Here is a 12961-nt window from a genome sequence, read left to right as displayed (position 1 = left end):
TACATCTGTTAGTCTTAAAGGTGCCACAGGACTCTCTGTTGCTTTTTACAGATCCAGACTAACACGGCTACCCCTCTGATACTTAGCTTGATTCTGAAACTGCTCTGAGGGAGTAGATACATAATCAGATTCAATGCTTTTACAGATAGAGGCCACATAGACCAATAGAGAGGACACAGGTCTGGGAGTCAAAAAAACAGGTTGCTAGTCCCAAGTCTGCAAATGACTCACTCTGTGAGTTTGGGTAAATGACTTCATCTCCTTGTGCCCTTTTTTGTCTCCATCTGTAAAATGAGAATAATTATTCTCACCCAGCTTTGTAAAACATTTTGAGATTTCTAGATGAAAAGTGCCATGTAAGAGCTACATAATATTATGATTACTCTACAAGCTTTGTTTGTCATATATTACTATTGCCCAGCTTAAAAATAATTCATTAATAAGGGTACAATCTGAAAGATTTTGGAAGAATTAGCATAAGCACATTGAACAAAATAATCTTAAAGTCTGACATTTGGTTGTAGTCAATGGATTGTGAATACAATGAAGTAAATCAAAAATTAATAAAGCAATATGCTGCAAGAGGCCTAAAATGTTTTACACACTTGAGGTAATGCACTATACTTTTTAATCAAGATATTCTTGAGGGAAAAATGGTTCTATATAGTTACTGTTTCTTGCCATTTCCCACTATGAAAGGGCACTGTATTAAAACTGAAAACACAGGGATTTCAACCCAAACAAAGCAACCTTAGGCAGAGAACAGGAAAATACATTTTTGCAGTTTATTATTTTTTCTGCTGCAGTGAAGAGAATGTATTTGTTTCAGAAAATATATCCTGAAGCTTGGGATTGTAATAAGGATCTGAAAGCTGGTATTGTGTGACATACTCTCGCTGTCTTAAAGAGCGAAAAGGAAACTACCACTTACTAAGTGACAATGTTCCTTTTTTTTTGCCCTAAATCACTGGTTCATTATAGACCAATGGTTCTCAAACTGAGAGTTGGGACCCCAAAGTGGGTCAAGACCCTGTTTTAATGGGGTTGCCAGGGTTGGCATTCGACTTGCTGGGGCCCAGGGCCAAAGCCCGAGCCCCAATACTGGGCGTCAAAGCCAAAGCCCGAGGGCTTCAGCCCTGGGTGGGAAGGCTCAGGTTACAGGTCCCCTGCTGGAGGCTGAAGCCCCAGGCCTTGGCCACCCACGCCAAGGCAAGCGGGGCTCGGGCTTTGCCCCCCCGCCCGGAGCAGCGGGAACTCAGGCGGGCTCAGGCTTTAGTTACTCCTGCTGGGGTCATGTAGTATTTTTTGTTGTCAGAAGGGGGTCGCGGTGCAATGAAGTTTGAGAACCCCTGTATATAGACAAAACTAATGCGAGCATGAACATTTACATTGTGAAAGCTCCTAGAGACCTCATTGTATCTGGCAGTGCTCAGACAGAATAAATACCCCCAAAAGCTTATGTTCTAAAAAACAAGTCATAACAGATATATGAGAAATCGTATCAATTCCCTGTCCACAAATTTGAACTAAAATGATGCTTGCCAGCCTTTACTTTTATCCTTTTGCTTATATATTTTATTGCTTTCCCCCAGTCTGTTTTTTGTCCTTTTAGATTGTTAGCTCGTGAGAGCTGAGATCACATCACCTCTGCTTGAAAAGGACCCATGCTGGGCACTAAAAGAAACATACAGGGTGGGGTTTTCAAAAGCATTCATCATTGACCTGGCTTTGTTTCCATTGGAGTAAATTTTACCATCGACTTCAGTGGAAGCTGAATGAGGCCAACACTAAGTGTTTTTGAAAATTCCACTCATAATAAATATCTGTAGCACCTTTCATCCCAAAGCACTATGGGCCAAATTCTACAACCTCACCCTTTCTATCATAGTCCCACTACAATCATTTTTAAAAACTGAGATTGTTATCAATTCACATTAAGGCAGAACGGGATGATGAATAAAAGTCAGTTCATTTTTTTATTACTATTATTTTGGGACATGTTGGGACAAAAGTCTATTGCTCTGTGTGTGTGTGGCGGGGGTAGGGGGGGAAAACAGGGTGGTACTATCTCACAGGCAAAATATTTCACAGGCCTGTCAAAAAATAATGCTGTCCTTGGTTCTTGTTTTCAGCTCTGCACTGACTCGCTTTCTGACCTTAGACAAATCACTTCACAGCTCTATACCACAGCATGATCACCTGTCAAATAGATATTACTGTACCCATTTCAGAAGGATTGTAAGAGACTTAATTAATTTGTTAATGTTTGGAAAGCAATTTGAGATTTAGATGAAAGGTACAGTATAAAAATGGAAGCTATTAATTATTATGATTTCCATAGGGTGAGATTCTGCTATCCTTACTCACATTAAGTGGTCCCTTACTCTAATTAGTCCCTGAGTCCCCAGCAGTAATGCGGGGTGTGTGTTTGGGACTCTGGCTGAATATAGAAAGACTTGGATCTTGGACCAATGCTTTTCAATATAAGCAGTTTTAAAGCCAAGCCTGCCTAAAAGGAAAGGTACAACCACTTTAAAACCAGCTGGTAATTGGTTTAAATGCATGTAAATAAAGGCTACAGCTGTTTAAATAAGGGATGGACATAGTGACACTTTGGTCAGTAGTCTTCAGTTATGATCCTATAACCTGGGAGGTAGAAATCTCCAAAAAGTGCTTAGGTAGTGAGCAAAACTGAGTATAAAAAGTCAGCTACCAGTGCCTGGAATATAGGGACCACAGCTGCTAAAAAGGCTGTCCTCATAACATTAACTTGCTAAATACCAAATGTAGGCCTCATCTGGAGGTCTAAAACCAAGAAGAAAGAATGGGCTACTACTACTACTACGAGAAGCAATCCAGGACTATGTGAAGCCAAAGCTTCAGGGCAATGCTTCCTTTGATGTTTAAAGAGATTAATAGATCCTTTCATTCTGGCATCCCTTAAGCTAACATTAGTTATGTATATAGTCTTCTTTGCTATAAACTGTACAAACAGCAGACATTGCGTATGAGAATATGCTATAGCAGCTTTACAACCTGGACCACAATGATTATCTAAGGGCTTGTCTACACTGGCAATTTATAGCGCTGCAACGTTCTTGCTCAGGGGTGTGAAAAAACACCCCCCTGAGCGCAGCAAGTTTCAGCGCTGTAAAGAGCCAGTGTAGACTGCACCAGCACTGGGAGCTATAAATTGCTGTGCTCCCAGTGCTGGCAGCTTCGCCCCTCGTGCAGGTGGGTTTGTTGTCAAACGTCAAATGTGACCACACAAGCCACATTAAAGCACTGCCGCGGCAGCGCTTTAGCATTGCCAGTGTAGACTAGCTCTAAAGGAATGAGACTTAAGTATGCATGGGCAGTAGATACTGTACAGCAAGGTTAGGAGCTCCTAATAAAAAATAAAAATTTGCTCGTTCTTGTTTCCAGTTAAGTAATTGGTAAAACGCCAATTGATTTTTGAGCAGGATTGGGCCCAAAGAGAACAAATTCTGGGTACTTGATTGGAGACTAACATTTTATCAAGAGCTTATGCTATTACTTGACTTAGATATTTCAGTAGGAAAATCCTTCTAAACAAAAGAAAATGTATTTCAAGAGAGATTCTGAAAAGAAAGAATTTCACTTTATATAGCAAGGCCATTTATTACTATTATTTAACATTGACAAAGTGATCTGTGCTGTTCAATACAGATGCCCCCCCCGGGTTACGCAAACGCGACTTACGCAAATCCGCACTTAAGGAAAAAGTTCCGTAAGCTAGAAATAGGAGTGGTTTTTTGGTTTTTTTAGGGGTTTTTTATTTTTTGCCTAATGGTCGGAGATAGTTTCCGACTTACGCAAAATTCGAGTTACGCAAGACGTTCCGGAATGGAATGGTTGCGTAAGTCGGGGAGCATCTGTACACAAAATAAAGCACCTGGCCTGAAGAACTTCCTATCTGAAAAACAGATAAGGAGGCTACACCACACATAGGGAAAGAGAAGAGAGAAAGAGTTATGGAGGGGTGGCGGAGGGGTTGGCTAAACACCAACGTATAAAATCAATGTTACACCCTCACCTCACCTGGATTAGTGTGGTCACCCTATCTCAAAAAGGATATTTTAGAAGTAGAAGGCTTTCAGAGCCAGGTGTGAAGACTGATTAGACATGTAAAAATTTCCATATGAAGAGAGATTGGGACTGTTTAGAGAAGAGATGAGTAAGAGGGAATATAGGCTTACAAAATAATTAATGGCAGACAAGGTAAACTATGTGCTCCTATTTGCCCTGTTTCATAACACAAGAACAGTCCCTGGAAAAATCATGGAGCAGGTCCTTAAGGAATCAATTTTGAAGTACTTCGAGGAGAGGAAAGTGATCAGGAACAGTCAGCATGGATTCACCATGGGCAAGTCATGCCTGACTAACCTAATTGCCTTCTGTGATGAGATGACTTGTTCTGTGGATGAGGGGAAAGCAGTGGACATGTTATTCCTTGACTTTAGCAAAGCTTTTGATACGGTCTCCCACAGTATTCTTGCCAGCAAGTTAAAGAGGTATGGGCTGGATGAATGGACTAGAAAATGGATAGAAAGCTGGCTAGATCGTCAGGCTCAACGGGTAGTGATCAATGGCTCCATGTCTAGTTGGCAGCCGGTATCAACCCATGCGGGCAGGGGACTGGACTCGATGACCTCTCGAGGTCCCTTCCAGTCCTATAATCTATGAATCAAGCGGAGTGCCCCAAGGGTCGGTCCTGGGGCCAGTTTTGTTCAATATCTTTATTAATGATCTGGAGGATGGCTTGGATTGCACCCTCAGAAAGTTTGCAGATGACACTAAACTGGGAGGAGTGGTAGATACGCTGGAGGGTAGGGATAGGATACAGAGGGACCTAGACAAATTAGAGGATCGGGCCAAAAAAATCTGATGAGGTTCAACAAGGCCAACTGCAGAGTCCTGCACTTAAGAAGGAAAACTCCCATGCACTGCTACAAACTAGGGACTGAGTGGCTAGGTAGCAGTTCTGCAGAAAAGGATGTAGGGGTTACTGTGGATGAGAAGCTGGATATGAGTCAACAGTGTGCCCTTGTTGCCAAGAAGGCTAACGGCATTTTAGGCTGTATAAGTAGGAGCATTGCCAGCAGATCGAGGGACATGATCATTCCCCTCTATTTGACATTGGGCCTCATCTGGAGTACTGTGTCCAGTTTTGGGCCCCACACTACAAGAAGGATGTGGAAAAATTGGGAAGAGTCCAGCAGAGGGCAACAAAAACGATTAGGGGGGCTGGAGCATATGACTTATGAGGAGAGGCTGAGGGAACTGGGATTATTTAGTCTGCAGAAGAGAAGAATGAGGCGGGATTTGATAGCTGCTTTCAACTACCTGAAAGGGGGTTCCAAAGAGGATGGATCTAGAGCAGGGCCGCCCTGAGGGGGAGGGTGCAAGTGGGGCAATTTGCCCCAGGCCCCGCAGGGGCTCCCACGAGAGTTTTCAGGGCCCCCCACGAGAGTTTTTGGCAGCAATTCGGCAGCGGGTCCTTCACTCGCTCCGTGACCTGCCGCCAAAGACCCCAGGCCCCCTGAATCCTCTGGGCGGCCCTGATCTAGACTGTTCTCAGTGGTACCAGATGATAGAACAAAGAGTAATGTTCTCAAGTTGCAGTAGGGGAGGTTTAGATGGGATATTAGGAAAAACTTTTTCACTAGGAGGGTGGTGAAGCACTGGAATGGGTTACCTAGGGAGGTGGTGGAATCTCCTTCCTTAGAAGTTTTTAAGGTTAGGCCTGACAAAGCCCTGGCTGGGATGATTTAATTGGGGATTAGGTCCTGCTTCAAGCAAGGGGTTGGACTAGATGACCTCCTGAGGTCCCTTCCAACCCTATGATTCTAACATGAGGACATAAAATGATCAAGCATGCCAGAGGAGCACATTGCAAAAAGAGACAGATTGTGTTGAAGTGCTTCTCTGTGAATCAGAGCCATCCATCTCCATGTGCAAGCAGATTGGGCTGGAAAGAGAGAAAGAAGGCAGGAAGGACTCTGCCTAGCCTGAAACACTGACAAGACCAGCTCTACCTCACAGGGGCGGAGCAGGAGCTGCATCTCAGGATTTTTATTTTGCAAAAATCTGTTAATCTCTAGTGCTTTTTATGAGCAGGTTAAGAAATTCCCTTATAAACCCTGTGTTCCTTGCCTTCCTACCACGTTTTCCCCAAAATAATTAAACTAGAAGTCAGAGTGGATCTCTGGGGTGGAGGGGGAGCATGTGTAAGCAAAAAGGAGGATGTCTCTATAACAGCAGTTTGGAGCCCCTGGGAGCAAATCTGAGAGCCCGCATAGCCAGACTCAGGTGAGTGGGCCTCTAAAAGCAGCTGCATAGACAAAGTTTTGAAGTTTAGTGTTAGTGTGGAGCTTGGGTTCTAAAGCCCACACCCTTCCCTATGCTTTAGGGTTGCCAACCCTCCAGGATTGTCCTGGACTCTCCAGGAATTAAAGATTATGTCATGTGATGAAATCTCCTGGAATACATCCAACCAAAACTGATAACCCTACTAGGCTTCAGAACTCCATCCCGACCTGCAACTTCAAAGCGCTGTCTATGCAACTACTTTTAGAGCACCCAGCATGAGTCTGTTGACCTGGGCTAGGAGGCTCTCTCCCACATGTTCCAAAACACTGTGAAGACAGGCCTAGGCGGCTCAGAAGGTCTGAGGTCCTGGTTCCAGGGCAGTTGTAGGGTTGCCAACTTTCTGACTGAACAAAACCAAACACCTTTGCCCCGCCCCTTCTCCGAGGCCTCAGCCCATTCACTCCATCTTCCTGCCTCCCTCTGTCACTTGCTGTCCCCCATCCTCATGCGCAGTTGGATTGTGGAGTCCACAGTGGCTTAGAAGCATGTTGGGTCTACTTACAGAGGGTGACTGGGCCAGGTTGTAACAGGCATCACACAGGTATTTTTTAGGAGGGATTTGAATAAGTAGGAGGTTGTGGCTTGCAAGCTGGTGTGAGGCATTCTTTCCAGAGGGCACTGTGGAAAAATTCATGAGTGGGAGAAGGGAATTAAGGTATTGAGGCTGGCATGTTGTAACTGTTTTATGTTTTGTTGACAATTTGTATATGATTTTATTTTACAAACCTGTTGATTTAATATTCTGGTAATCTTCCGAATACCAGTTAGGATATGAAAGACTGCACGAGCACATTTTATGAACAGTTAGAAGAATTTGTGTCCTACCAGAAATGTTTGTGCTTTAAAGGGCTGAATTCTCCTGTCTGCTAAATCCACTCTGCATCGCATGGAAGTTTTCCCATGTTTTTAACTGACGAGAGAGGGCCAGTGGAGAAGTTTCTCTGTGTGGGGAAAATTCTCTGTTGGTGTATCTGCTTCCTACACCAGACATATCCTAACCCCTTGTTATGAGGGGAAGCAGGGAGTGTGTTGGGGGAAGGGGTTGGGGAGAGTGAAGTTATACATTATCCTTCATAGTGTAAGTCAGCACAAGGGCACAGCTCTCTTACATGCTTTGGGACCAGGGATGGAGAATCTGAGACAGGCCTCAGTCAAGAATCTCACCCTAAATTGTTAGCCTATAACAAGACAGTAAAAACACAAGACTTTGTACATTATAGACTGATGCATTTATAGTTTCCTGTTATTGATTTCTTTCCTGCCTCTCGCTAGGCTCAGGGTCATTGCTTTACTATCTCCACTGAAGGTTAAACAGTCTTTGGTTTTTCTGATTCAGTTTATTTTCCAGATTCTAGGCATGGTTCTCTAGGCTCGTATGCCAGCACGAACCAGGAGCAATTGCATCAACTTTCTATTGAATAAAACTGGTGTGAGCTCAAAATCAGGCATCCTGCCCAGATAGCAAAATTTTCATTGGACTAATTATTTTTCAAATAACAGCAGAAATATTAATAGTAATGCAGTCTTCTATTTTTTGTCTTTAATTGAAACTTTTGTTTAGTGTTGTAAGCCTTGATTATTTCAGGCTGTTGTGAAATGAGTAGTGGGGATGAAAGGGCTGGGGGAGTGTCTCTATATCAAACTCAGACATGATGTTATTTCCCCCATACTGCACTTGATTGTTCTTTAGTAACTGTAGGTGCTGGAAATACGGGTGCTGGGGGTGCTGCAGCACCTCCTGGATTGAAGTGGTTTCCATTATATACAAGCATTACAATCCAATTCAATGGCTCTCAGCACCCCCACAATATAAATTGTTCCAGCAACCCTGTTGGTAATCTATTTATTGAAATAGATGTGTAGTCCAAATGGTGATGGCCGAGGGCATTATTCTGAAGTCTAGGCATCAGTATTTAAATATCTGGCACTATAGATTTATATCCCAGCGGGCAAGCCTTTCATTCTTCTGAGGTACATAAATACAGATCCATATCACATACAGTGAGTGTTTTCCAGATGAGACCTTTCAAACCTGAGGTCCCGTCTGCTCTGCATGGACAAAATCCCATGGCATATATCAGAAGATCAAGGGTTTCCCTGTGTATCCCTAGCCAGAATTTCACCTACTCTGTTATTGTGCAGAATGCAAAGTGCCCCAGGGCTGCTACCCTTCCACTAAAGGGCTGACTGTATTTCAGTGGCAATATCATTCCTCATTTATAGGGCCTAATCTGATAGTCCTTTTTGAGGCAAACTCCCATTGACTTCAATAGTCAAAACTTAGTTTGACCCTTCAGCGTCAAATACATCAAATACTATACCTCTTTGAAAGTAGATTTTTAGCAATGTATTCTAGAAATTGTTTTGGTCTTTCCTTGAAGAATACCTTGATAAGATAAGGCTGTTTTTACACAGTCAGCAGCGATGTACTTTTTGTTGCATATGGTGGTCTAGCATTAGAGATTCAAAGTGAAATCCTGGCTCTTTAGAAATCAATGGCAAAACTCCGATGGACTTCAATAGGCCCAGGATTTCAACACCATCCCTTTGTCTTGTTGATATTTGGTATAAAAACAGCATCAGGTTTGACTTTTATAAATTTGGCAGTACTAATCATTGGGAAGCAGTTTTTGGCAATGGAATATTGTTCCCAGAAAAAAGCTTTAAAGGGGTATTATGGTTGGTAATATTAAACCCCAACACTAAGAAAACATTTAATTGAAATATCAATGTTGATAGTGTAAGGCTGCAAAGTAAAACACTCAGGGATCAGGAAATGCCTGTGAACCTTAACCTTACCTCTTTGCATGTATATATCAGTCAATTACCTGATCACCTATGGATGAGAAATTCCTATCAATTCACATATGCACGGGCACAGTGTCAGTGGAACACTGGGACAGCATTTAAAAAAAAATATGATAAAAATTGTGCATAATAGATGACATTATATACAGACATACATATATATTTAAACCTTCATAAATTGGTCAAATAAAAATTAATTTTCACCAGACCACTGGAAGGCATGTGTCCCAGGGAATATTTTCCTGTAAATATTTAGGACTATTTTTAAAAATTTGAAACTTTTGAAACAAAAGCAGAACTGTCTTTTTTCCTCCCATTTATTCTCCCGCTTGAAAATAGCTCAACTGTTTTGCTCAAATTTTTAAAAATGTTGCCCTCAGGGAGCAGAGTTGGAAAATAGTCTAAAAGGTGAGCACTTGATAAAATTATAAGCAACTGAAAAGGCTCTTTAGAGTGGAAACATGTATACAACTTTAACTGGGGGCATAATAAATTCTGTGTGTTTTTTTAAAAGAGCGTTGGAAAGTCAATACATTTAAAGTTAAAATTGTAGCAACATTATCCAAACTGTATATAACTTGCTATAATATATCAGAGTTGTGGTGACCACTTATATTTCAATGAAAGGCAGAACAACATATAAAATATGGTATAAGCCATGTTTTAAGGGACACCACTGCACAACACTTAATTCACAGCATAACAACAAATCTTCATTCCAGGAGCCCAGTGTTTTTTCTACCAAATTAAACTTATTAAAAAAACTTTTTCAGATGAGACTGAGGCACACATTGACTATGAAGATAATTTTCCCGATGACAGGTCTATGCCTGTGGCTGAACACGAGGAAGAGCCTGGCAAAGAGGAAGGCGAGGAGGAACAAGAGCAGGAGTTTTCCCACCCTAAAGAAACAGAGGCAGAAAATGTTGGAAGCAGCAAAGATGTTACGCAGGGTATAGATTCTACTGAGAAAGGAAGCAAGGCACCAACTGAATCACCTGTGTCACTGCTGAGCCAAAAACACTTGTTTTGGTTCCCTGCAGAGTCTTTCAATGAGCCTGAATCTGACAAAGACACAAATGATGCCACTAAAACACAATTTTCTGATGGCAACAACCACATTGGAGTGAAAACCATCTATAATGAACCTGGCAACAAAATGATTTATGACAGCAAGGATTTCCCCATTGGACCTGTTCTTGTGAACAATGATACGAAGGCAATGAAAGATACAGTCACCAATACTGATGAATCCTGGTTAGATGGTTACCCTGTAACTCAGGAAGCAGTGGAGGATGACGAAGAGGAAGATAAGGTTGATGGATCAATGGGAACAGAAGATGACATTATCCTTACAACTGATCAACCAAATCATGTTGAAGTTAGGAAAGCAGGCAACAGTAATCCAGCTCCAGACAAGGATTTAACACAGATTGTGGCAGCCCCAACAAGGATGCGTGATTATGGGATCAAAGAAATACCATTAGTACTAACACCAACTAGTGCTCCCGAGAACGTGAGTGCTAGCAAGGGCTCTGAGGATGTGATCAGGTATCACCCAACTACATCTTTGGGATTTGTGACTCAGGAGTCTACTACAACAACTACACAGCATGACCGCCCTAACTTGAAAACTGCTACATTGAAAACCTCTACAACAGTCAGTCCCATTGACCACATTCCATATCCAGAGACAGAAGAAACAACAGCATTCTCAACACAAGCAGCAACCACTATACCAACTCGGGAGGTCTTTACTGACTCATTGTCTAATGAATTTCTTGAGCAAGAAAATCTCACTTATGGCACAGGAGAAAAACTTCTCCCCACTTCTGAACCTTGTGTAGGAGAGGATTGTCCTAGCCCAAATAAAGATCCCATGATAGCTATCATTGTGATTGTTCTATGTTTGTTACTGTTTGCATCGATACTGGCGGTGTGGTGTTTCAAAAAACGGCAACAGAAGAGTTCTGTATATAAATTGAACGGAAAAGGTCAGGCTAGACATCCCCATCACCACCAACAGATTGAAATGCAGAAAGTCTAACCTGCTACCTGTTTTTTAGCAGACACTAGGAAAGCAAGAAAAAAAGTCACATGGATGGTGGACACTGAAACCCATCAGTGCAGGAAGCAGGGGGCAAAAAAACAAACAAAGAAACTAAAAAACCTGTGTGGGAAAGAAGGAAGTTCAGCTGTTTGAAATCACAACTTAATATATCTTGACATTTCAGTGTTAAAGAATCTGTACATTTTTACCATATGGGTCTTTTTGGAGATCTCAGCAAAAAAGAATGTGTTTGGTAGCGCAACTGGAGATCATCCAGCATTTACATTTTGCTCATATTAATTAATAAAAGCAAATTCTTTGTCTACGACAAGCCAATGGCAGGACTGGTCAGACCTTTCTGCTTTACTCTCAGTGAGCCAGGCAAAGAGATGCGGGGCAAAAGTCTCTCTTTGAGCTACCACATATGTTGGTGTTTGTTATTTCTTTTAGAACTAACCAAATTTGTCAGGGTAGACCAAAACCAATGATTACATGGCATATCATGTGAGGAAAAATATTTGGTACAGCATGTTAATGTAATGGGTGATATTGCATTTGGAGAGATGATCACTAAGGTACTTTTCTTCAATGTTGTGAAATTTTCTTGAAGCATGTTAACCAAACATGTAGGACATTAGAATATTTTGGGGTTAGGGGGTGTTGTTTTAACCTTAGGAAAGAAATGCCTTTTTTGGTATTAATATTTTTTGTAGAAGTAATGCTTTCTCACTGGAATTGAGATAATACAAATACTAGAAAACTCCATTCTTCCTTTAAAAGTAAGCAAGCACTGTGGTAGTCACTGCATTCCTCCTTTCAGGTGCTATGATTAGTCCCTTACTCATCAAGGACCCAGACAGGAATAAAGACCTTGGCAGGAAAATACATCTAAAGTAATTTGTTCTTCTGAGTAATAGTGCTTTAAGACCAACTGATGAAGATGTTGAATTTAAATACACAGCCTATAATGTATGAATTAAAAATGTTATGTAAAATATATTTGCCACATTATTCTATGGGATGACTGAAGTACACTTGTATACTCAAATATGTTTAAAAAAAATAGATCTTGGGGTCAGATGGTTCTCTGAAAAACTTCTGTTCAACGTGCAGCAGCAGTCAAAAAACCTAACAATGTTAGGAACCATTAGGAAAGGGACAGATAATAAGACAGAAAAATATGTCATGATATAAATCTACTCCATGATATATAGGTACTCCAATACCTAGAATACTGTGTGCAGTTCTGGGTACCCCATCTCAATATATATATATATAAAAATTGGAAAAAGCATGGAGAAGGGCAACAAAAATTATTAGGAGTATGGAACAGCTTCCAGATGAGGAGAGATTAAAAAGACAAGGACTGGTCAGCTTAGAAAAGCGAGGAGTAAGGTGGGAGATGCTAGAGGTCTATAAAATCATGAATGTTATGGAGAAAGTAAGTGATTTTTACCCCTTTACATAACACGAAAACCAGGGATCTCCCCAATTAAATTAATAGCAGAGTACTTCTTTGCACAATGCAGTCAACCTATGGAACTCATTGCCAGGTGATATTGTGGAGACCAAAAGAATAACTGTGTTCAAAAAAGAATGAGAAGTTCATGGAGAATAGGTCCATCAACGGCTATTAGCCAAGATGGTCAGGGATGCAACCCTGTGCTTTAGGTGTCCCTAAACCCCTGACTGCCAATAGCTAGGACTGGA

At 41.5% G+C, this 12961-nt stretch overlaps 1 protein-coding gene across 1 annotated transcript in view; it reads left to right on the top strand.

The window, feature by feature from the left end:
* SUSD5 (sushi domain containing 5) overlaps positions 1-12547 on the top strand; it is a 68912-nt gene extending 56365 nt beyond the window's left edge. The window contains exon 5 of the mRNA XM_034761025.1: positions 9975-12547. Within this exon, the coding sequence (XP_034616916.1) occupies positions 9975-11248 (1274 nt within the window). The 3' untranslated portion in view covers positions 11249-12547. The remainder of the gene's footprint in view (positions 1-9974) is intronic.
* The last annotated feature ends 414 nt before the right edge of the window (positions 12548-12961 follow it).

The sequence above is a fragment of the Trachemys scripta genome, chromosome 2 (genome assembly GCF_013100865.1).
Source record: "Trachemys scripta elegans isolate TJP31775 chromosome 2, CAS_Tse_1.0, whole genome shotgun sequence".
Taxonomy (NCBI): domain Eukaryota; kingdom Metazoa; phylum Chordata; order Testudines; family Emydidae; genus Trachemys; species Trachemys scripta.
The sequence above is the reverse complement of the archived record's forward strand: the minus strand, read 5'-3'. Positions and strand labels throughout refer to the sequence as shown.